We start from the raw sequence: 24,993 nt of genomic DNA on the forward strand, positions 1-24,993 counted from the left end.
GTTAAAAAGGCATACGGGATACTTTCCTTTATTAGCCAAGGCATAGAATATAAGAGCAGGGAGGTTATGCTCGAACTGTATAAAACATTGGTTAGGGCACAGCTTGAGTACTGTCTAAGTTCTGGTCACTAGATTACAGGAAAGATGTGATTACACTAGAGAGGGTACAGAGGAGGTTTACGAGGATGTTGCCAGGGCTGTAGAACTTTAGCTATAAGGAAAGATTGGACAGGCTGGGGTTGTTTTCCTTTGAACAAAGGAGGCTGAGGGGAGATTTAATTGAGGTATATAAAATTATGATTGGACTAGATAGAGTCGATAGAGAGGAACTATATCCCTTAGCAGATCGGCCAGTGAAAAGGGGGTACAGATTGAAAGTAATTAGTAGAAGGATTAGAGGGGAACAGAAGAGAAATTTTTTCACCCAGGGGGTGGTGGGGGTCTGGAACTCACTGCCTGAAAGGTTGTAGAGGCAGAAACCCTCAACTCGTTTGAAAAGTACTTGAACGTGCACTTGAAGTGCCGTGACCTACAGGGCTATGGACCAAATGCTGGAAAGTGGGATTAAGCTGGATAGCTCTTTTTTGGCCAGCATGGACACAATGGGCAAATGGCCTCCTTCTATGCCATAACTTTCTACGATTCTATGGTCTGAAAATTTGCTAATATCACATTCTAAGCAAATAATCCTAATTTTGTCCCACCTATGTAGATATAAATGTACAAATTCTGTCCCTAATTTGATTTCAGATTCTAAATTGCTGGAATGATGTGTCTAAAATCAGCACTAACATCTGCTAACTTCAAATTAAGATCTCGGGCTGATGCTGAATTACATATTTGCTCATGGATGGATAACTAATTTCTCTCGTTCCAAGCTCATCCTCCCCGTCCCCTCCTGTAGTTGCTGCATCCCTCATACTGTCTGCTATCTGTTCTAGCATTTCAAACATTTTCTTTTAGCAAATGTTTGTGTTGGCATGAAAACTGATTGAGAAACGGGAGCTGCTTAGCAGTATAAACAGAACATACCAATTTTATTCGCCTAGTAGATTCTGTTGCTGAGTCTGAATAAGAGAGTCTGACTTCGGCATAAAAGTGTCACACTTTAAGGCTGTTGTTATACTCCTTCGTGCTGATGCAAAGCAGATCGGTTGTACATCAACAATTGGAAATAAAGTCCCGCTCCAACAGCCCAGTGTAGTAAAGCAAAGAATTCTGAGACCCCCTTCCAGGAGGCCATTGCAAATTTGCACCAGATGTGGTATAACTCCAACCCGATGCGAAGCCTCTGGGCATTTTGTAAATTTAATTTTCAATGGTTTTAATGTTAGGACAAAGTGGGTGCTCCCATCCGTTCTCTCAACCACTTTGTGTGTATATACCAAAGTTGATGTGCCCACAGCTCCTTTGAACTATGATGGTGCAATGTGCAGTCAGTGATATAATTCGAGTCTGCCTACCCCACATGAAGATACTGGTCTGACAGCAGTAGCTGCAGCATGACTGCATTACTACGAGTTTTCTTTGTTCCATGTGGGAATGCATGATACTTTTTAAGGGGCAATTTTAACTTTCGGCGGGGGTGGGGGCGGAGAACAGGCGGTGACGGATTGGCCGGCCAATGGACACCACGCCCGATTCTTCCTTTCCATTGACACCAATGGGACTGAAAATCAAGGCGGTCGAACCGCTACCGTCAGTTTTCTGCCAATGCTGAAAATTAAAATTGGCCCCACTGGGATGTATTTATATAGAGCAGGCTGCAGACATTTTATCTTAGCGAAAAATTTGCTTCAGAAACCAAAAAACACATGGGTGCTTTAATGAATTTTATTTCTAGACTATATCAAAAACCCTTGCATTGAGAAGCAGGGTTACTGTACCAGTAACTGGTTTCACAAAACAGCATTTGCATTTTGAAGTAAGACTAGTATCTCATCTTCAGATTCCTTTCTTCAGGGCGGCAAAACATATGGACAGGTTTGACCAAGAGAGCAACATGTCTGCAGTTCTTGCAAAAAGGTTCCCAGTGAATGTTCTCTTTTTGGGTCAACATAGCATAAGGGTTTGGATCAGAGCAAGAATTAAACCACCACCCACCACCATACTTCTGTGCACAGTTATGAGCTTGATCAGCATCAGTGTCCCTATCTCTTGAACTAAATGACAAATTATCAACCATGTTAGGAATAATTGACATGGCATTGCCAGCACTGCCCTTGTACTGACCAAGATGCAGCCTATAGTTTGTATTCTCATTACCTATCCGGAAGATATCGTACTCTGCATATTTCTGAATAACCCGAGTCCCTACCTCCTCATCTACGATTATTCTTGCTTTATACCACTTCTGGGTAGTTATGAAATGCATGTATTCGTTGCCAAAATAATGGTCACCCAGAACGTTGCCAAACCCAAACTTGTAGGTGGTCCATGTCTCGTTCCATGTCATTTCGCTCTGCCTGGTGTTGCGTTGCAGTGTGGTCCATGCACCGCAGTCGTAGCTCATGTTACAGTGGACCACAAGTATGGGTGCTTTTGAAACCGCATCTGGCTGGATCACATAGAGGCCAGATTCGGTGAAACCTTGTTGAGCGAGTTCTTCGCAGTCTCTCCCGTATTTCGCTGTAACAACAAGCATTTAATTTATTTTTGCTGTACATTTTTGCACGACTAGCTAAGCATGATTTACCTTGTGTCTTAAATATATTCAATAACAGTTTAAGAAGTTGGCACTGAGTTATGAATAAATGATGCAACCCAAGGTAAAATTATGTAATTTTAAAAAAAATCTATTTCTATTAAGCATGTTATTTAGCTCATGTTATTTATTTAATGTATTTGTGGAACTCTTATATTTTCCATTATACTTTGGGTTAATTTGGAAGAATTGTTTGCTTTTCATTTTATTTAATAATTACTAGCACATTTTTTTTTTATTCGTTCACGGGATGTGGGCGTCGCTGGCAAGGCCAGCATTTATTGCCCATCCCTAATTGCCCTCGAGAAGGTGGTGGTGAGCTGCCTTCTTGAACCGCTGCAGTCCGTGTGGTGACGGTTCTCCCACAGTGCTGTTAGGAAGGGAGTTCCAGGATTTTGACCCAGCGACAATGAAGGAACGGCGATATATTTCCAAGTCGGGATGGTGTGTGACTTGGGGGGGAATGTGCAGGTGGTGTTGTTCCCATGTGCCTGCTGCTCTTGTCCTTCTTGGTGGTAGAGGTCGCGGGTTTGGGAGGTGCTGTCGAAGAAACCTTGGCGAGTTGCTGCAGTGCATCCTGTGGATGGTACACACTGCAGCCACTGTGCGCCGGTGGTGAAGGGAGTGAATGTTTAGGGTGGTGGATGGGGTGCCAATCAAGCGGGCTGCTTTATCTTGGATGGTGTCGAGCTTCTTTAGTGTTGTTGGAGCTGCACTCATCCAAGCAAGTGGAGAGTATTCCATCACACTCCTGACTTGTGCCTTGTAGATGGTGGAAAGGCTTTGGGGAGTCAGGAGGTGAGTCACTCGCCGCAGAATACCCAGCCTCTGACCTGCTCTTGTAGCCACAGTATTTATATGGCTGGTCCAGTTAAGTTTCTGGTCAATGGTGACCCCCAGGATGTTGATGGTGGGGGATTCGGTGATGGTAATGCCGTTGAATGTCAGGGGGAGGTGGTTAGACTCTCTCTTGTTGGAGATGGTCATTGCCTGGCACTTATCTGGCGCGAATGTTACTTGCCACTTATGAGCCCAAGCCTGGATGTTGTCCAGGTCTTGCTGCATGCGGGCTCGGACTGCTTCATTATTTGAGGGGTTGCGAATGGAACTGAACACTGTGCAGTCATCAGCGAACATCCCTATTTCTGACCTTATGCTGGAGGGAAGGTCATTGATGAAGCAGCTGAAGATGGTTGGGCCTAGGACACTGCCCTGAGGAACTCCTGCAGCAATGTCCTGGGGCTGAGATGATTGGCCTCCAACAACCACTACCATCTTCCTTTGTGCTAGGTATGACTCCAGCCACTGGAGAGCTTTCCCCCTGATTTCCATTGACTTCAATTTTACTAGGGCTCCTTGGTGCCACACTCGGTCAAATGCTGCCTTGATGTCAAAAGCAGTCACTCTCACCTCACCTCTGGAATTCAGCTCTTTTGTCCATGTTTGGACCAAGGCTGTAATGAGGTCTGGAGCCGAGTGGTCCTGGCGGAACCCAAACTGAGCATCGGTGAGCAGGTTATTGGTGAGTAAGTGCCGCTTGTTAGCACTGTCGATGACACCTTCCATCACTTTGCTGATGATTGAGAGTAGACTGATGGGGCGGTAATTGGCCGGATTGGATTTGTCCTGCTTTTTGTGGACAGGACATACCTGGGCAATTTTCCACATTGTCAGGTAGATGCCAGTGTTGTAGCTGTACTGGAACAGCTTGGCTAGAGGCGCAGCTAGTTCTGGAGCACAAGTCTTCAGCCGGGATGTTGTCGGGGCCCATAGCCTTTGCTGTATCCAGTGCACTCAGCCGTTTCTTGATATCACGTGGAGTGAATCGAATTGGCCGAAGACTGGCTTCTGTGATGGTGGGGATATCGGGAGGAGGCCGAGATGGATCATCCACTCGGCACTTCTGGCTGAAGATGGTTGCAAACGCTTCAGCGTTGTCTTTTGCACTCATGTGCTGGACTCCGCCATCATTGAGGATGGGGATGTTTGCAGAGCCTCCTCCTCCCGTTAGTTGTTTAATTGTCCACCACCATTCACGACTGGAGGTGGCAGGACTGCAGAGCTTTGATCTGATCCGTTGGTTGTGGCTGCTGATGGCCCACAGTGCCTCATGGATGCCCAGTTTTGAGCTGCTAGATCTGTTCTGAATCTATCCCATTTAGCACGGTGGTAGTGCCACACAACACGTTGGATGGTGTCCTCAGTGCGAGAGACGGGACTTCATCTCCACGAGGACTGTGCGGTGGTCACTCCTACCAATACTTTCATGGACAGATGCATTTGCGACAGGTAGATTGGTGAGGACGAGGTCAAGTAAGTTTTTCCCTCGTGTTGGTTCGCTCACCACCTGCCGCAGGCCCAGTCTGGCAGCTATGTCCTTCAGGACTCAGCCAGCTCGGTCAATAGTGGTGCTACCGAGCCACTCTCGGTGATGGACATTGAAGTCCCCCACCCAGAGTACATTTTGTGCCCTTGCTACCCTCAGTGCTTCCTCCAAGTGGTGCTCAACATGGAGGAGGACTGATTCATCAGCTGAGGGAGGACAGTAGGTGGTAATCAGCAGGAGGTTTCCTTACCCATGTTTGGCCTGATGCCATGAGATTTCATGGGGTCCAGAGTCAATCTTGAGGACTCCCAGGGCTACTCCCTCCTGACTGTATATCACTGTACCACCACCTCTGGTGGGTCTGTCCTGCTGGTGGGACAGGACATACCCAGGGATGGTGATGGAAGAGTCTGGGACATTGGCTGAAAGGTATGATTCTGTAAGTATGGCTATGTCAGGCTGTTGCTTGACTAGTCTGTGGGACAGCTCTCCCACAGACCTTGCAGGGTCGACTGGGCTTGGTGTTTTGCCGTTGTCGTGTCCGATGCCAGGTGGTCCGTCCGGATTTATTCTTATTATGACTTTTCGTAGCGAGATTGTACAACTGCGTGGCTTGCTGGGCCATTTCAGAGGGCAATTAAGAATCAACCACATTGCTGTGGGTCTGGAGTCACATGTAGGCCAGTCCGTGTAAGGATGGTAGGTTTCCTTCCCTGAAGGACATTAGTGAACTAGATGGGTTTTTACGACAATCCGGTCGTTTCATGGCCATCATTACTGATACTAGTATTTTAATTCCAGAATTTTATTTAATTAATTGAATTTTAATTAATTAATTGAATTTAAATTCACCAGCTGCCGTGGCGGGATTTGAACTCATTACTCTGGATTTTAGTCCAGGTCTCTGGATTACTAGTCCAGTAACATAACCACTATGCTACCGTACCCCTTGGGGTTGCTTAGGATAAATTGGAGAATATATTAGTTTCATAAGGACAGGACCATTATACCATTTATATTACACAGTGATTATTCTGCTACCAAAGTAGAACTCCGTGTAAAGTGCCATGTCCCTTTGAGGCTTCAAGGTCTAATTGTTGTACATAGGTACAACCTGAGGTCAACTAGAGATGGTCAGTATGGCTCAGTTGGTATCACTCCTGTCTGAGTTAGAAGGCGTGGGTCCAAGCTCCAATCCATAATCTAGGTTGACCGATCAGAGTGCTGCATTGTTAGAGGTGCTGTCTTTTGGATAAAATGTGAACAGGAAGATGGGCCTTGGTTAAAAGTGCAGATAAAAAAATCCCTTGATGCTATTCCCACTGTTATCACTCAACCAACAGCACTTGTCATTTATTTGATTAGCTGTTTGTGAGGCCTTGCTGTGCACAAATTAGCAGTTGCATTTTTCTACAAAACAAGGTGACTACACTTCAACTGTAATTCATTGTGAAACGCTTTGGACCACCCTGAGGATGTGAAAGGCGTTACAGTCCAAGGCACATTCTCAGTTCAATTAGTGGCTAACTACTGGGGAAGTGTCTTTGTAGGTTGCCAGATGCTTGTTATCGTTCAGCTTCTACACCAAGAAACTGGCAGGAAATGGGGGCCTGGCATTCTTTTTCTTTTTAATGCTTTTCTTTTAATGTGAGACCGAAACGTACACTTGTAACAACACAGATGTCACTACATGTATGGTAAAATTTTCCAAGTCTAATAGGGCTGTCGATAGGACTTGAAACTAGTAAGACAGGGGGGAGGGGACCTGGTGAAAATAACAAGTCTGAAGATAAAAAAAAGCAGATGAGAGTAAAGGTCAGACCAAGGTAAGGAACAAGGGTAACAAAAATGGTCAGAGAACATACTGGTTTACGTACTCCTCAACGTACTGGTTTTTTAGACCAGTACGTTGAGGAGCCAACCAGGGAACAGGCTATCCTAGATTGGGTATTGTGCAGTGAGAAGGGGCTAATTAATAATCTTGTTGTGCGGGATCCTTTTAGGGAAGAGCGACCATAACATGATTGAATTCTTCATTAAGGTGGAACGTGTAGTAGTCCAATCCGAAACTAGGGTCCTAAATCTAAACAAAGGAAACTACGAAGGTATGAAGAGTGAGTTGGCCAAGATAGATTGGGACACTTCATTAAAAGGCATGATGGTGGATAGGCAATGACTAACATTTAAGGAATGAATGCATGAATTGCAACAATTATACAATCCTTTCTGGTGCAAAAACACAAAAGGAAAAGTGGCCCAACCATGGCTAACAAAAGAAATTAAGGATAGTATTAGATCCAAAAAGGAATCATATAAAGTTGCCAGAAAAAGTAGCAAGCCTGAGGATTGGAAGCAGTTTAGAATTCAGAAAGAAAAGGATCAAGAGATTGATTAATAGGGGAAAAATAAAGTATGTAAAAACTTGCAAGGAACATAAAAGTGGACTGTAAAAGCTTCTACAAGTATGTAAAAAGAAAAAGATTAGTGAAGACAAATGTAGTTCCCTTAGTCAGAAATGGGAGAATTTATAATGGGGAACAAGGAAATGGCAGAGCAATTAAACAAATACTTTGGTTCTGTCTTCACGGAAGAGGACACAAATAACGTCCCAGAAATGCTAGGGAACCAAGGGACTAGTGAGAAGGAGGAATTAAAGGAAATTAGTATTAGTAAAAAAATAATAGTGCTGGAGAAATTAATGGGACTGAAAGTCGATAAATCCCCAGGACCTGATAATCTGCATCCCAGAGTACTAAAAAAGGTAGCCATGGAAATAGTGGATGCATTAGTTGTCATCTTCCAAAATTCTATAGATTATGGAACAGTTCCTGCAGATTGGAGGGTGGCATATGTAACCCCACTATTTAAAAAAGGAGGGAGAGAGAAAACAGGGAACTACAGACCGGTTAGCCTAACATCAGTAGTAGGGAAAATGCTAGAGTCTATGATAAAGGATGTGATAACAGGACATTTAGAAAATATCAATGGGATTAGACAAAGTCACCATGGATTTATGAAATGGAAATCATATTTGACAAACCTACTGGAGTTTTTTGAGGATGTAACTGGTAGAATAGATAAGGGAAAACCAGTGGATGTGGTTCATTTGGATTTTCAGAAGGCCTTTGGTAAAGTCCCACATAAGAGGTTAGTGTGCAAAAATAAAGCACATGGGATTGGGGGTAATATACTGGCATGGATTGAGAATTGGTTAACAGAGAGTAAGAATAAATGGGTCTTTTTCGGGGTGGCAGGTGGTGACTAGTGGGGTACCACAGGGATCAGTGCTGGGCGCAGCTATTCGCAATATATATCAATGATTTGGATGAGGGAACCAAATGTAATATTTCCAAGTTTGCTGCGACACAAAACTAGGTGAGATCGTGAGTTGTGAGGAGGATGTAAAGAGGCTTCAAGGCGATGTGGAATAAAACCGGACGGACCACCCCGCGTCGAACCACCAGGCACCGGACACGACAAAGGCAAACCAAGCCCAGTCGACCCTGCAAACTCCTCCTTACTAACATCTGGGGACTTGTGCCGAAATTGGGAGAGCTGTCCGACAGACTAGTCAAGCAACAGCCTGACATAGCCATACTCACAGAATCATACCTTTCAGCCAACGTCCCAGACTCTTCCATCACCATCCCTGGGTATGTCCTGTCCCATCGGCAGGACAGACCCACCAGAGGTGGCGGTACAGTGATATACAGTCAGGAGGGAGTGGCCCTGGGAGTCCTCAACATTGACTCTGGACCCCATGAAATCTCATGGCATCAGGTCAAACATGGGCAAGGAAACCTCCTGCTGATTACCACCTACCGCCCTCCCTCAGCTGATGAATCAGTCCTCCTCCATGTTGAGCATCACTTGGAGGAAGCACTGAGTGCAGCAAGGGCACAGAATGTACTCTGGGTGGGGGACTTCAATGTCCATCACCAAAAGTGGCTCGGTAGCACCACTACTGACCAAGCTGGCAGAGACCTGAAGGACACAGCTGCCAGACTGGGCCTGCGGCAGGTGGTGAGCGAACCAACGTGAGGGAAAAAACCTACTTTACTTCATCCTCACCAATCTACCTGTCGCAGATGCATCTGTCCATGACAGTATTGGTAGGAGTGACCACCACACAGTCCTCGTGGAGATGCAGTCCCGTCTTCGCACTGAGGACACCATCTAACGTGTTGTGGAGCATTATCACCGTGCTAAATGGGATGGATTCAGAACAGATCTAGCAGCTCAAAACTGGGCATCCATGAGGCACTGTGGGCCATCAGCAGCAGCAGAATTGTATTCCAGCAAAATCTGTAACCTCATGACCCGGCACATTCCTCACTCTACCATCACAACAAGCCAGGGGATCAACCCTGGTTCAATGAGGAGTGTAGCAGAGCATGCCAGGAGCAGCACCAGGCGCACCTAAAAATGAGGTGCCAACCTGGTGAAGCTACAACTCAGGACTACATGCATGCTACACAGCGGAAGCAACATGCTATAGACAGAGCTAAGCGATTGCACAACCAACGGATCAGATCAAAGCTCTGCAGTCCTGCCACATCCAGTCGTGAATGGTGGTGGACAATTAAACAACTAACGGGAGAAGGAGGCTCTGTAAACATCCCCATCCTCAATGATGGCGGGGTCCAGCACGTGAGTGCAAAAGACAAGGCTCAAATGTTTGCAACCATCTTCAGCCAGAAGTGCTGAGTGGATGATCCATCTCGACCTCCTCCCGATATTCCCACCAGTACAGACGCCAGTCTCCAGCCAATTCAATTCATTCCACATGATATCAAGAAATGGCTGAATGCACTGGATACAGCAAAGGCTATGGGCCCCGACAACATCCCGGCTGTCGTGCTGAAGCCTTGTGCTCCAGAGCTAGCCGCGCCTCTAGCCAAACTGTTCCAGTACAGCTACAACACTGGCATCCACTCGACAATGTGGCAAATTGCCCAGGTATGTCCTGTCCATAAAAAGCAGGACAAATCCAATCCGGACAATTACCGCCCCATCAGTCTACTTTCAATCATCAGCAGAGTGATGGAAGGTGTCGTCGACAGTGCTATCAAGCAGCACTTACTCACCAATAACCTCCTCACCGATGCTCAGTTTGGGTTCCGCCAGGACTACTCGGCTCCAGACCTCATTACAGCCGTGGTCCAAACATGGACAAAAGAGCTGAATTCCAGAGGTGGGGTGAGAGCGACTGCCCTTGATATCAAGGCAGCATTTGACCGAGTGAGGCACCAAGGAGCCCTAGTAAAATTGAAGTCAATGGGAATCAGGGAGAAAACTCTCCAGTGGCTGGAGTCATACCTAGCACAAAGGCAGATGGTAGTGGTTGTTTGAGGCCAGGACATTGCTGCAGGAGTTCCTCAGGTCAGTGTCCTAGGTCCAACCATCTTCAGCTGCTTCATCAATGACCTTCCCTCCAGCATAAGGTCAGAAAAGGGGATGTTCGCTGATTGCACAGTGTTCAGTTCCATTCGCTACCCCATAGACAATGAAACAGTCCGTGCCCGCATGCAGCAAGATCTGGACAACATCCAGGCTTGGGTTGATAAGTGGCAAGTAACATTTGCGCCAGACAAATGCCAGGCAATGACCATCTCCAACAAGAGAGAGTCTAACCATCTCCCCTTGACATTCAACGGCATTACCATCGCCGAATCCCCACCATCAACATCCTGGGGGTCATCATTGACCAGAAACTAAACTGGACCAGCCACATAAATACTGCGGCTACAAGAGCAGGTCAGAGGCTGGGTATTCTATGGCGAGTGACTCACCTCTTGATTCCCCAAAGCCTTTCCACCATCTACAAGGCACAAGTCAGGAGTGTGATGGAATACTCTCCACTTGCCTGGATGAGTGCCGCTCCAACAACACTCAAGAAGCTCGACACCATCCAGGACAAAGCAGCCCACTTGATTGGCACCCCATCCACCACCCTAAACATTCACTCCCTTCACCACCGGCGCACTGTGGCTGCAGTGTGTACTATCCACAGGATGCACTGCAGCAACTCGCCAAGGCTTCTTCGACAGCACCTCCCAAACCCGTGACCTTTACCACCTAGAAGAACAAGGGCCGCAGGTACATGGGAACAACACCACCTGCACGTTCCCCTCCAAGTCACACACCATCCCGACCTGGAAATATATCGCCGTTCCTTCATCGTCGCTGGATCAAAATCCTGGAACTCCCCTCCAAACAGCACTGTGGGAGAACCTTCACCACACGGACTGCAGCAGTTCAAGGCAGCGGCTTACCACCACCTTCTCAAGGGCAATTAAGGATGGGCAATAAATGCTGGCCTCGCCAGCGACGCCCACATCCCATGAACGAATAAAAAAAAAGTTGAGTGAATGGGCAAATACATGGCAGATGCAGTGTAATGTGGATAAATGTGAAGTTATCCACTTCGGAAGGAAAAACAGAAAGACAGAGTATTGTTTAAATGGTGATAGATTAGGTAATGTTGATGTACAAAGGGACCTGGGTGTCCTTGTACACCAATCATTGAAAGCAAATATGCAGGTGCAGCAAGCAGTTAAGAAAGCAAATGGTATGTTGGCCTTCATTGCAAGAAGAGTTTTTTTTATTCGTTCATGGGATGTGGGCGTCGCTGGCGAGGCTGGTATTTATTGCCCACCCCTAATTGCCCTTGAGAAGGTCGTGGTAAGCCGCTTTCTTGAACCGCTGCAAGTTTGGATTTGAGTAAAGGAGCAAGGATGTCTTACTGCAGTTATACAGGGCCTTGGTGAGACCACACCTGGAGTATTGTGTGCAGTTTTGGTCTCCTTACCTAAGAAAGGATATACTTGCCATAGAGGAAGTGCAACGAAGATTCACCAGACTGATTCCTGGGTCAGGATTGTTATATGAAGAGAGATTGGGTCGACTCGGCCTATATTCACTTGAGTTTAGAAGAATAAGAGGGGATCTAGTTGAAACATATAACTTTCTGACAGGGCTAGACAGAGTGGATGCAGGGAGGATGTTTCCCCTAGTTGGGGGGGTCCAGAACGAGGGGTCACAGTCTCAAGATACGGGGTAGGACATTTAGGACTGAGATGAGGAGAAATTTCTTCACTCAGACGGTGGTGAACCTGTGGAATTCTCTGCTACAGAAGGCTGTGGAGGCCAAGTCACTGAATTTATTTAAGAAGGAGCTAGATAGATTTCTAGACACAAAAAGCATCAAGGGGTATTGGGAGAGAGCGGGAATATGATATTGAGATGGAGGATCAGCCATGATCATATTGAATGGCAGAACAGGCTCGAAGGGCCGAATGGCCTACTCCTGCTCCTAATTTCTATTTTCTATGTTTCTAGAACAAATACAGATATAGAACGTGAGAATAAATTACAGTTAAATAAATTGAGGGGAACAATTATTAAAAACAAATTAAATTGCCTGTACAGCAATGTGCACAGCATCCGAAACAAAACGAGGGAACTGGAGGCAATAATTCATAGCGAGGAGCCAGATGTGGTAGGAATAACTGAAACATTGCTACATAAAGAACAGGATTAAGTTAAATATTTCAGGATTAAGTTAAGTATTGCAGGATATAATGTATAAAGAAAGGATAGGCTGGGGGTGGTGGGGTGGCGTAGTTGTACTAATTAGGGACAACATAATGGCAATAGGAAAAAGGGACATAAGTAACATTAATGTAGAAACAGAGTCCATATGGCTTGAGACAAAGGATAAGAAGGGATCGATCACATTAATAGACATATTCTACAGACCACCTAATAGTGGAAGGAAAGTAGAGGATGAAATATATAGACAAATCTATGAAATGAGTAAAAAACATCGAATAATAATCATAGGAGATTTTAACTAACCCCAAATAAACTGGCAAGAAGAGGTAGGGAAAGGGGAATGGAGTTTTTACATTGTGTACATGACTCTCTTCTTAACCAGTATGTGAGAAGCCCAACAAGAAAGGAATCACTGTTGGATCTAATGGGAAATGAAACGGAGCAGATAAGAGAAGTACGCATAGGGGAACATCGAGACAATAGTGATCGTATCATAATAAGGTTTAAAATAATGATTGAGAAAGACATAAGTAAGACAAAGACCAAAGTAATAGGTTGGAAAAAAGTTAATTTTGAGAGGATGAGAATGGAAATAGCGAAGGTAAAGTAGAAAAAAATTTTGACAGACAAAGAGATAGAACAGCAGAGGGAAATATTTAAAATGGTGATCAATAAAGTTCAGGCGAAACATATTCCTCTTTATAAAAGAACAAACTAGCCAATAATGAAACACCATGGACGAAGATATAAGTGTAAAATTGAAACTAAATCAAAAAGGCACATGCTAAGTACATACACATAAAGGAGAGGATGACATGAGGGAATGCGAAGAGGTTCGGAAGGATGCTAAAGAAACAATTGGCAAAGCAAAGAGGAACTACGCAATTAAATGATCAAGGAATATAAAAAGAAATAGTAAAATATTCTACAGACACATAAAAAACAAAAGAAAAATCAGGATAGGAATAGGGCCACTAAGGGATGCACAGGTAATGACAGAAATATTGAATAGTTACTTTGCCTCAGTATTTCCCAGGGAGACTAACAAGGTGGGTATGACATTAGAAGAGATGATCAAAAAAGGTATAAAGACATTTAAGATAGACAGGGGGGAGATAATTGAAAAACCAATCAAACTTAGAGAGGATAAAACCCTTTGTGGATGGATTGCATCCGTGCATGTTAAAAGTTAGGGAAGAGATAGCAGAGGCACTATTACATATCTTTAAAAATTCATTAGAAAAGGGAATAGTGCCAGATGACTGGCAGACAGCTAATGTTATTCCTATATTTAAAAAGGGAGATAGAACAAGTCCAGGGAACTATAGACCAGTTAGCTTAACGTCGGTGGTAGGAAAGATAATGGAATCTTTACTCAAAAATGTAATAGAAAAGCATCTAGCAAATGAAAATATAATTGAATAGTCAGCACGGATTTCAGAATGGAAAGTCATGCTTGACCAACCTTACTGAATTGAAGAAGTAGCAGAAAGAGTAGACAAGGGAAATGCAGTAGATGTAATATATTTGGATTTTCAAAAGGCCTTCGATAAGGTACTGCATTGTGGAGTCATGACTAAGGTCAGAGCATGTGTAGTTGGGACAGGCAGCAGAATGGATAACAAGCTGGCTACAAAACAGACAGCGGGGGTTAAGGGTAGCTACTCAGACTGGCAAAAGGTGGGAAGTGGTGTTCCCAATTTACATCAACGATTTAGACTCGGGAATTGGAAGTACAATTTCAAAATTTGTGAACGACACCAAATTGGCGGGTGTAGTTAATACAAAAGAAAAATGTGTTAAAATGCAAGAAGGCATTTAATAAACTTGCAGAATGGGCATGTAATTGGAGAATTAATTTCAATATAGATAAGTGTGAGGTGGTGTATTTTGGTAGGAAGAATAAGGAGGCCACATATTGCTTGGATAATAAAAGTCTAAATGGGGTAGAGGAGCAAAGGGATCTGGGGGTACAGATACACAAATCACTAAAAATAGCATGCAGGTTAACAAGGCCATAAAAAAGACAAACCAAGCACTGGAGTTCATTTCTAGAGGGATAGAATTGACAAGCAGAGAAGTTGTGTTCAGCTTGTATGGGACTTTGGTTAGACTATACTTGGAATACTGTGCACAGTTCTGGTCTCCATATTGTAGAAAGGATATAGAGGCATTGGAGAAGGTGCAAAAAAGATTCACAAGGATTATACCAGAACCAAGAGGAAAGACTAAATGGGCTGGAGCTCTTTTCTCTAGAAAAGGGAAGGCTGAGAGGTGACCTGATAGAGGTCTTTAAGATAATGAAAGGGTTTGATAGGGTAGACCTTGAGAAAATGTTTCCACTTGGAGAGTCCAAAACTAGAGGTCATCAAGATAAGATAGTCACTAATAAATCCAATAGGGAATGCAGGAGAAACTTCTTTACCCAAAGAGTGGTAAGAATGTGGAATGCTCCACACAGAGTAGTTGAGTCAAATAGCATAGATGCATTTAAGGGGAAGGTAGATAAGCACACGGAATAGAACGGTACGCTAATGGGGGTAGATGAAGTAGGGAGGGAAGAGACTCGTGTGGAGCATAAACGCCGGCATAGACCAGTTGGGTCGAATGGCCTGTTTCTGTGCTGTAGATTCCATGTAATTCAATGTAACATTGGCGCAGTACTTCGTCCACCATGAGTGTATATCAGAAAATTGTACACACCATGCCCATAATTTTCTAATTGGCACTTGCAACAGTCGAGGACTGGAAAAGTCTACCTTTTGTATGTTGTAATTTTATACCTCTGTCTGCAGTGGAAGCAATGTTTTATTCATTTGTTCTGTATTAGTTAAGAGTGACAAGTTCACGCAGGAGTAAATCATTGGTCTTTCTAGCCTATATATCGAATCTCACAAGAAATCCTTAATGAATTTCTGAATTTCATAACCTTGAATCCTATATGATAACATGGGCAATTTACAAAACTCTTTTATATTTCCATTTTGGAAATTTTTTAAAGAAGGAAAAGTCATTTCAAACTGATTCCATGGGCTAGAACAAACTAAAAATACACAGTTTGCATAATGCCTGGTGATGTGATTTATGTCCCGGTGCTCACCAACTTACTGACCAAGTCCTTATTGAGTGATTGGTCAGTGCCACCAGTGGGTTGTGATTGCATCCTCATTACAGCTCTTCATCTATTCTGTTCGTACCATACATTAGGTAAGTAGTTAAAATGAAAAAGTTTAGTCTTATTCTCATGTTAAATTGGAGCCACATTGGTGTTTGGATCACATAATGACACTTTAAAACAAAAAGTAAAACAAAACCACTATTTGATCTCAATTGTGATATCTCCTTGAAAACAAAACAAAATGCAGCTGTGTCATTACCACATGTACAATAGTTGTTTTTCATGATGCAACACAAATATCATTAGTTTTGTTAATTGTCACAAATTATCTTTAAAAAATAAAAGTGTATTTGGAAAGATAATTGGTGACAGTTAACAAAAAAGCACTATATTAGCAAATTTATTTTTAAGAAGACCATAAGGAGTGTTCAAGTCATGCGGTAGGGAGTGCTCTTCTGATATTCTAATTAAGACAGAACATCGAGAGCTCTACTCCATAGCCGGCTGCACCATACCAGACGTAGGAATACTTGACGGCAACACTGAGAGACAAAAGTGTAATGCTGCTCCTTATTGAGCACAAATTTTTGTCAGACTATATAAAATCAGGAGGAATAGCTCAATTATATTCACACTAAAGCTTTGAGGAAAATGCTATTAAAATAGCTTACCTTTTTTGAGAAATAGATCTCTCACGTTTATGATGTCTTTCATTCTTTCTTGAGGTACCATCTTAACATTAGCTACTTTCAATGCGATGCTTTTGTAGCTCAGTATACTTTCAGCTGCCATAGTAAAGCTTTGGGCAGACAGCAGAATAACTGTGAAAGCCAATAGCTGTTTGTGGAAATTCATGATTGAAAACCTGCAAGAGGATAAAGCATATAAATTAATCTTGTAAATTAAGTTTTTTAAATTTACAGTAAATTTCTCCAAACTTACTAAGAGTCTCACTGGGAGAAGTTTAAACAGCAAATAAATTATAGTGTTCAGTGTTTGCTTTTATACATGAGACCTGGATTTAAGTTCTCACAAGCCATTAAAAATTAACTAAGTTTATAGATAATGAAGTTTATATTGAACAAGTCCTGAATATGTAGTAAATGCCTTAACAGCTGGAACACGCTGTAGGGACTATTAGTCCTTATCTTTCATCTGTAGGTAAAGGCATATTTCAAGCATACCACTCATCTCAAAATTAGTGTGTATATTTACAGAAACAAAATTAGATATAAGATAGGTGTTATCGTAACACTTTTTTATAGAATCATTTTCTCTAAACAGTTCCCATTCGTGGATCTTGTTCTCTATAATTCAGAAAGGTACTTTTTAATATACCCTTGCAGAGTTGCATAACCTGAGGGTTAGCAATTATGCTTACCAGCAGTAATCTGCTTATTGGAATATACATAGTCCAATGTTACACTGTTATACTCACTTTGGAATGACAAACATTAAACTTAGACTATGGTAACTAATGTAATTTTTTACAATTAAAGATAGGAAGCTCAAAACATTCAGCAAACTACTAACAGCACAATCTAAGCATACATAAAGTGAGAAAAAAATCTGTAATGAGTTAATGTATTCAGAAGTGTATTCAAGTATGAACATAACTAGTTCAATCGGTTTGTTTCTCTCACTTTCAATATCATGGCATCATCTTCTTCAAGCAGGGCGTTAAAAGTGAACCTTCCTTCTGATCTATCACCAGAAGTCAAAAGAATCACGGTACTTTTCAGTGTCCTGGTTTTAACAGGTGTCCGAACCAATCGTTCTGGGAAACCTCCATCAATACCTTTCTTCGATCAAATCAAAGGATAATTCAAATGTCCCAAAGAGACTCGGGATTCCTTGTAAATGGTTTCCTGATCATAGTGCATTCACATATTATAATTAAAGTTAACATGCAGGTACAGCAAGCAATTAGGAAGACAAATGGTATGTTGGCCTTTATTGCAAGGGGGTTGGAGTAGGAGAGTAAGGTGGTCTCGCTCCAACTGTACAGGGCTTTGGTGAGACCTCACCTGGAGTACTGTGTACAGTTTTGGTCTCCTTACCTAAGAAAGGATATACTTGCCTTAGAGGCAGTGCAATAAAGGTTCACTAGATTGATTCCTGGGATGAGAGGGTTGTCCTATGAAGAGAGGTTGAGTAGAATGAGCCTATGCTGTCTGGAGTTCAGAAAAATGAGAAGTGATCTCATTGAAACATATAAGATTCTGAGAGGGCTTGACAGGGTAGATGCTGAGAGGTTGTTTCCCCTGGCTGGAGAGTCTAGAACTAGGGCTATGGTCGCAGGATAAGGGGTCAACCATTTAAGACTGAGATGAGGAGAAATTTCTTCATTCAGAGGGTTGTGAATCTTTGGAATTCTCTACCCCAGAGGGCTGTGGATGCTGAATCGTTGAGTACATTCAAGACTGAGATCGATAGATTTTTTGACTCTAAGGGAATCAACGGATGTGGGGATCATGCGGGAAAGTGGAGTTGAGGTCGAAGATCAGCCATGATCTTATTGAATGGTGGAGCAGGCTCGAGGGTCCGTATAGCCTACTCCTGCTCCTATTTCTTATGTTTTTTTTGTTTAATTGTTTACATACTGCGATATAAATATACATGCAACTAAGATATTGAATGCTAGTCCCACATTCAGATCAGAAATATCCCTTTTGGTCTGTGAATGTTCTCTTAAATTGGGTCCAATAGTGTCGTGGTTATGGTACTCGACTAGTAGTAGATCCCAACAGGGTAAGTTGTGAAATTGAATTCAATAAATCTAACAGTTTAAGATCTGACACCAGAAACAAATGATCATGAACCTCCCACCCATACCTGGTCTGGTATACGTGACTCCAGCCCCACGCTGAGGTCAATTTTTAATGCTAATTAAAGTGCATAGAAAACTATTCAATTGTAAAAACACTACAGAAGGCCGACTACCACCTTCCTAATGCTACTGGGGTGGACGATAAATGCAGTCTTGCCAGTATTACCCACATCTTTTGATCAGCAGCCATTATTGGAACCCAAATTAAAGGTGAAATGAGAAAGATGCACACTGCTGTAACAATATTAGAGTAAATTAAGTTCAAATCCAATTGAACGACTTAAGGACAAAAAGGATTCGACAGCATTAGCAACCTTTCCTTGCTGAGCTCAAAATCCACCAGCAACTCGCATTTATAAAGTCTCTTTAATCTAATAAGAAGTTCCGAGGTGCTTCATAGAGGCAAGAATTGATGCACAGCAGTAATAGGAAACGAATTAGTTGAGATGACAAAGTATGGTTAAAGAGGTGAATTTTGAGGAGGCTTTTGAAGATGGGGAAAGATATAGCAACTTGGAGGGGTTTAGGAAGAATGTTACAGACAGCTGAAGGTTCTGCCACTGGAAGATAGAGAAATGGAGCAGAGATGCAAAGGGGGCTATATTTAGAAGAGTGGAAGGTGGGGCCTGGCACTTAGGACTTGAAGAGATGGGATGGGGTGAGGCCTGGAGGGGTTTGTAAAATCATAGAATCATACAGCACAGAAGGAGGCCATTTGGCCCATCGTACTGCGCCAGCTCTTTGAAAGAGCTACCAATTAGACCCACTCCCCTGCCCTTTCCCCATAGACCTGCAATGTTTTTCCTTTTTAAGTATATATGCCATTACCTTTTGAAAATTACTATTGAATCTGCTTCCACCACCCTTTCAGGCAGTGCATTCCAGATCATAACAACTCACTGAGTAAAAAAAAATTGTCATCTCCCCCTGGCTTTTTTGCCAATTATCTTAAATCTGTGTCCTCTGGTTACTGACCCTCCTACCAGTGGAAACAGTTTCTCCCTATCTACCCTTTCAAAATCCCTCATCATTTTTAACACCTCTATTAAATTTCCCCTTAAACTTCTTTGCTCTAAGGAGAACAATCCCAGCTTCTCTAGTCTCAAAATGAAAATGGGGATTTTGAACTTAATGCATTTGATGTCAGACAAGCAATCTAGCAGCACAGTCCAGTGGTAGAGTTGAGGTTAGTGACAGAAGGGTAGTGTTATCTGCTACCAGCAGTTACAGGCCAGTCAGCCGACATTGGTAGTCGAGAAACTTCTAGAGACAATAATCCGGGTCAAAATTAAATGGCACTTCGAAAAGTTTGAGCTAACAAATGAAAGTCAGCATGGATTTGTTAAAGGAAAATTGTGTTTGACTAACTTGATTGAGTTCTTTGAAGTAATGGAGAGGGTTGATGAGGGTAATGCGGTTGATGTTGTGAATATGGACTTTCAAAAGGCATTTGATAAAGTACCACAAAATAGACTTGTTAGCAAAATTAAAGACCATGCAATTAAAGTGATAAGTGGCATCATGGATACAAAATTGGCTAAAGGACAGAAAGCAGAGAGCAGTCGTGAATGGTTGTTTTTCAGACTGGAGGGAAGCATATCGTGGTGTCCCCCGGGGTCAGTATTAGGACCACTGCGCTTTTTGATATATATTAATGACATGGACTTGGATATAGAGGGTATAATTTCAAAGTTTGCAGATGACACAAAACTTGGAAATGTAGTTAACAATGTGGAAGATAGTAACAGACTTCAGGAGGACATAGACAGACTGGTGAAATGGGCAGACACATGGCAGATGAAATTTAACGCAGAGAAATGTGAAGTGATACATTTTGGTAGGAAGAATGAGGAGAGCCAATATAAACTAAATGGTACAATTTTAAAGGGGGGTGCAGGAACAGAGAGACCTGGGGTTGTACGTACACAAATCTTTGAAGGTGGTAGGACAAGTTGAAAAGTCTGTTAAAAAAGTATATGGGATCCTGGGCTTTATTAATAGAGGTGTAGAGTAAACAGCAAGAAAGTTATGCTAAAACTTTATAATATACTGGTTAGGCCTCAGCTGGAATATTGTGTTCAATTCTGGGTACCACAGTTTAGGAAGGATGTCAAGGCAATAGAGAGGTTGCAGAACAATTAAAGGAACAACTATTAAAGATAAATTAAACTGTTTGTACAGCAATGGACACTGCTTCCAAAATAAAACGGGAACTAGAGGCAATAAATCCATTGGGGGAACCAGATGTAGCAGGAATAGCTGAAACATGGCTACATAAAGAACAGGACTGGCAACCAAATATTGCAGGCTATAACATAATCAGAAAGGATAGGGAAGGAAGAAGGGGGGTTGGAAGTGCTGTACTAATTAGGGATAACAATGGCAGTAGAAAAAAGGGACATAACTAACAGAAGGATAGAAACATATTCCATATGGATTGAAATAAAAGATAAAAAGGGATTGATCACATTAATAGGGGTATACTACAGACCACCCCTCAGATAATGAAGCAGTCCGAGCCTGCATGCAGCAAGACCTGGACAACATCCAGGCTTGGGCTCATAAGTGGCAAGTAACATTCGCGCCAGATAAATGCCAGGCAATGACCATCTCCAACAAGAGAGAGTCTAACCACCTCCCCTTGACATTCAACGGCATTACCATCGCCGAATCCCCCACCATCAACATCCTGGGGGTCACCATTGACCAGAAACTTAACTGGACCAGCCATATAAATACTGTGGCTACGAGAGCAGGTCAGAGGCTGGGTATTCTGTGGCGAGTGACTCACCTCCTGACTCCCCAAAGCCTTTCCACCATCTACAAGGCACAAGTCAGGAGTGTGATGGAATACTCTCCACTTGCCTGGATGAGTGCAGCTCCAACAACACTCAAGAAGCTCGACACCATCCAAGATAAAGCAGCCCGCTTGATTGGCACCCCATCCACCACCCTAAACATTCACTCCCTTCACCACCGGCGCACTGTGGCTGCAGTGTGCACCATCCACAGGATGCACTGCAGCAACTCGCCAAGGCTTCTTCGACAGCACCTCCCAAACCCGCGACCTCTACCACCTAGAAGGACAAGGGCAGCAGGCGCATGGGAACAACACCACATGCATGTTCCCCTCCAAGTCACACACCATCCCGACTTGGAAATATATCGCCGTTCCTTCATTGTCGCTGGGTCAAAATCCTGGAACTCCCTTCCTAACAGCACTGTGGGAGAACCGTCACCACACGGACTGCAGCGGTTCAAGAAGGCGGCTCACCACCACCTTCTCGAGGGCAATTAGGGATGGGCAATAAATGCCGACCTTGCCAGCGACGCCCACATCCCGTGAACGAATAAAAAAAAAAGGTGGAGGAAGAAATATGTAAGCAAATATGTGAAATGAGTAAAGGACATGGAATAATAACCTTGGGAGATTTTAACTATCCCCAAATAAACTGGCAAGAAGAGGTAGGTAAAAGGGTACAGGGAATGGAGTTTTTACAATGTGAACAGGACTACTTTCTTTCCCAGTATGTAATAAGCCCAACAAGAGAGGGAGCAGTGCTGGATCTAGTAATGGGAAATGAACCAGAACAGATAAGAGAAGTAAGCATTGGGGGAAAATCTAGACAATAGTGATCACAACATATTAAAGTCTAAGATAAAGATTGAGAAGGACATAAGTAAGAAAAAGACCAAAGTAATAAATTGGGGAAAAAAAGCTGATTTTCGGGGGATGTGAATGGAACTAGGGAAAATAAACTGTAAAAATTTACTGATGAACAAAAAAATAGAACAGCAGTGGGAAACATTTAAAACGGTGTTCAATAGAGTCCAGCAGAAACATATCCCACAAAAAGCAAGAACAAACTAGCCAGTAATGATACACCATGGATGAATAAAGAAATAAGGGCAAATTTGAAACTAAAGAAAAAGGCAGACACTAAGGACATAGACAACAAAGGAGAAGATGACAAAAGGGAATACGGAAAGGTTAAGAAAGAAGTTTTAAGAAATCAATTAGGAAGGCAAGGAGAAAATACGAAATTAAATTATCAAGGAATATAAAAAGAAATAGTAAAGTATTCTACAGACACATAAATAACAAAAGAAAAATCAGGATAGGGATAGGGCCACTAAGGGATACACACGATAAACTCACAGATGATGACAGGTGAAATGGAAGAAATATTAAATAATTACTTTGCCTCAGTATTTACCAGGGAGACTAACAAGTTGGGCGTGATATTAGAAGAAGGGGTCAAAAAATATATAAAGACATTTAAGACAGAAAGGGATGAGATAATTGATAAAAAATTCGATAAGGTACTGCATTGTGGAGTCATGACAAAGGTCAGAGCATGTGTAGTTGGGACAGGCAAGGAAGGAAGGAAGCCTGCCGTCCCTACCCAGTCTGGCCTACATGTGACTCCAGACCCACAGCAATGTGGTTGATTCTTAATTGCCCTCTGAAATGGCCCAGCAAGTCGGACACGACAACGGAAAACCAAGCCCAGTCGACCCTGCAAAGTCCTCCTCACTAACATCTGGGACTTGTGCCGAAATTGGGAGAGCTGTCCCACAGACTAGTCAAGCAACAGCCTGACATAGCCATACTCACAGAATCATACCTTTCAGCCAACGTCCCAGACTCTTCCATCACCATCCCTGGGTATGTCCTGTCCCATCGGCAGGACAGACCAACCAGAGGTGGCGGTACAGTGATATACAGTCAGGAGGGAGTGGCCCTGGGAGTCCTCAACATTGACTCTGGACCCCATGAAATCTCATGGCATCAGATCAAACATGGGCAAGGAAACCTCCTGCTGATTACCACCTACCGCCCTCCCTCAGCTGATTAATCTGTCCTCCTCCATGTTGAGCACCACTTGGAGGCAGCACTGAGGGTAGCAAGAGCACAAAATGTACTCTGGGTTGGGGACTTCAATGTCTATCACCGAGAGTGGCTCGGTAGCACCACGACTGACCAAGCTGGCCAAGTCCTGAAGGACATAGCTGCCAGACTGGGCCTGCGGCAGGTGGTGAGCGAACCAACACGAGGGAAAAACTTATTTGACCTCGTCCTCACCAATCTACCTGTCGCAAATGCATCTGTCAATGACAGTATTAGTAGGAGTGACCACCGCACAGTCCTCGTGGAGATGAAGTCCCGTCTTCGCACTGAGGACACCATCCAATGTGTCGTGTGGCACTACCACCGTGCTAAATGGGATAGATTCAGAACAGATCTAGCAGCTCAAAACTGGGCATCCATGAGGCACTGTGGGCCATCAGCAGCAGCAGAATTGTATTCCAGCACAATCTGTAACCTCATGGCCTGGCATATTCCTCACTCTACCATTACCAACAAGCCAGGGGATCAACCCTGGTTCAATGAGGAGTGTAGAAGAGCATGCCAGGAGCAGCACCAGGCGTACCTAAAAATGAGGTGCCAACCTGGTGAAGCTACAACTCAGGACTACATGCATGCTAAACAGCGGAAGCAACATGCTATAGACAGAGCTAAGCGATTGCACAACCAACGGATCAGATCAAACCTCTGCAGTCCTGCCACATCCAGTCGTGAATGGTGGTGGACAATTAAACAACTAACGGGAGGAGGAGGCTCTGCAAACATCCCCATCCTCAATGATGGGGGAGTCCAGCACGTGAGTGCAAAAGACAAGTCTGAAGCGTTTGCAACCATCTTCAGCCAGAAGTGCCGAGTGGATGATCCATCTCGGCCTCCTCCTGATATCCCCACCATCACAGAAGCCAGTCTGCAGACAATTCGATTCACTCCACGTGATATCAAGAAACGGCTGAGTGCACTGGATACAGCAAAGGCTATGGGCCCCGACAACATCCCAGCTGTAGTGCTCAAGACTTGTGCTCCAGAACGAGCTGCGCCTCTAGCCAAGCTGTTCCAGTACAGCTACAACACTGGCATCTACCCGACAATGTGGAAAACTGCCCAGGTATGTCCTGTCCACAAAAAGCAGGACAAATCCAATCCGGCCAATTACCGCCCCATCAGTCTACTCTCAATCATCAGCAAAGTGATGGAAGGTGTCGTCGACACTGCTATCAAGCGGCACTTACTCACCAATAACCTGCTCACCGATGCTCAGTTTGGGTTCCGCCAGGACCACTCGGCTCCAGGCCTCATTACAGCCGTGGTCCAAACATGGACAAAAGAGCTGAATTCCAGTGGTGAGGTGAGAGTGACTGCCCTTGACATCAAGGCAGCATTTGACCGAGTGTGGCACCAAGGAGCCCTAGTAAAATTGAAGTCAATGGGAATCAGGGGGAAAACTCTCCGGTGGCTGGAGTCATACCCAGCACAAAGGAAGATGGTAGTGGTTGCTGAAGGCCAATCATCTCAGCCCTAGGACATTGCTGCAGGTGTTCCTCAGGGCAGTGTCCTAGGCCCAACCATCTTCAGCTGCTTCATCAATGAC

The 24,993-nt window shown here is 43.6% G+C and overlaps 1 protein-coding gene across 1 annotated transcript; it reads right to left on the minus strand.

Annotated features, from left to right (window-relative positions):
• Positions 1 to 1,930: 1,930 nt before the first annotated feature.
• LOC137323448 (fibrinogen-like protein 1-like protein) lies at positions 1,931 to 16,560 on the minus strand. Its single transcript, XM_067986922.1, has 2 exons — positions 16,377 to 16,560; positions 1,931 to 2,628 (listed from the first exon to the last, which is right to left on the minus strand). The coding sequence occupies exons 1-2, from the start codon at positions 16,558 to 16,560 to the stop codon at positions 1,931 to 1,933; spliced, it is 882 nt and encodes a 293-aa protein (XP_067843023.1).
• Between the last annotated feature and the right edge of the window lie 8,433 nt (positions 16,561 to 24,993).

The sequence above is a fragment of the Heptranchias perlo genome, chromosome 7 (assembly GCF_035084215.1).
Source record: "Heptranchias perlo isolate sHepPer1 chromosome 7, sHepPer1.hap1, whole genome shotgun sequence".
Lineage (NCBI taxonomy): Eukaryota > Metazoa > Chordata > Chondrichthyes > Hexanchiformes > Hexanchidae > Heptranchias > Heptranchias perlo.

Coding starts and splice junctions, on each gene's coding strand:
- LOC137323448 (XM_067986922.1), bottom strand. CDS start 16,560: ATGAATTTCCACAAACAGCTATTGGCTTTCACAGTTATTCTGCTGTCT. Junction 2,629..16,376: donor AGATCTATTTCTCAAAAAAG/GTAAGCTATTTT, acceptor TTGTTGTTACAG/CGAAATACGGGAGAGACTGC.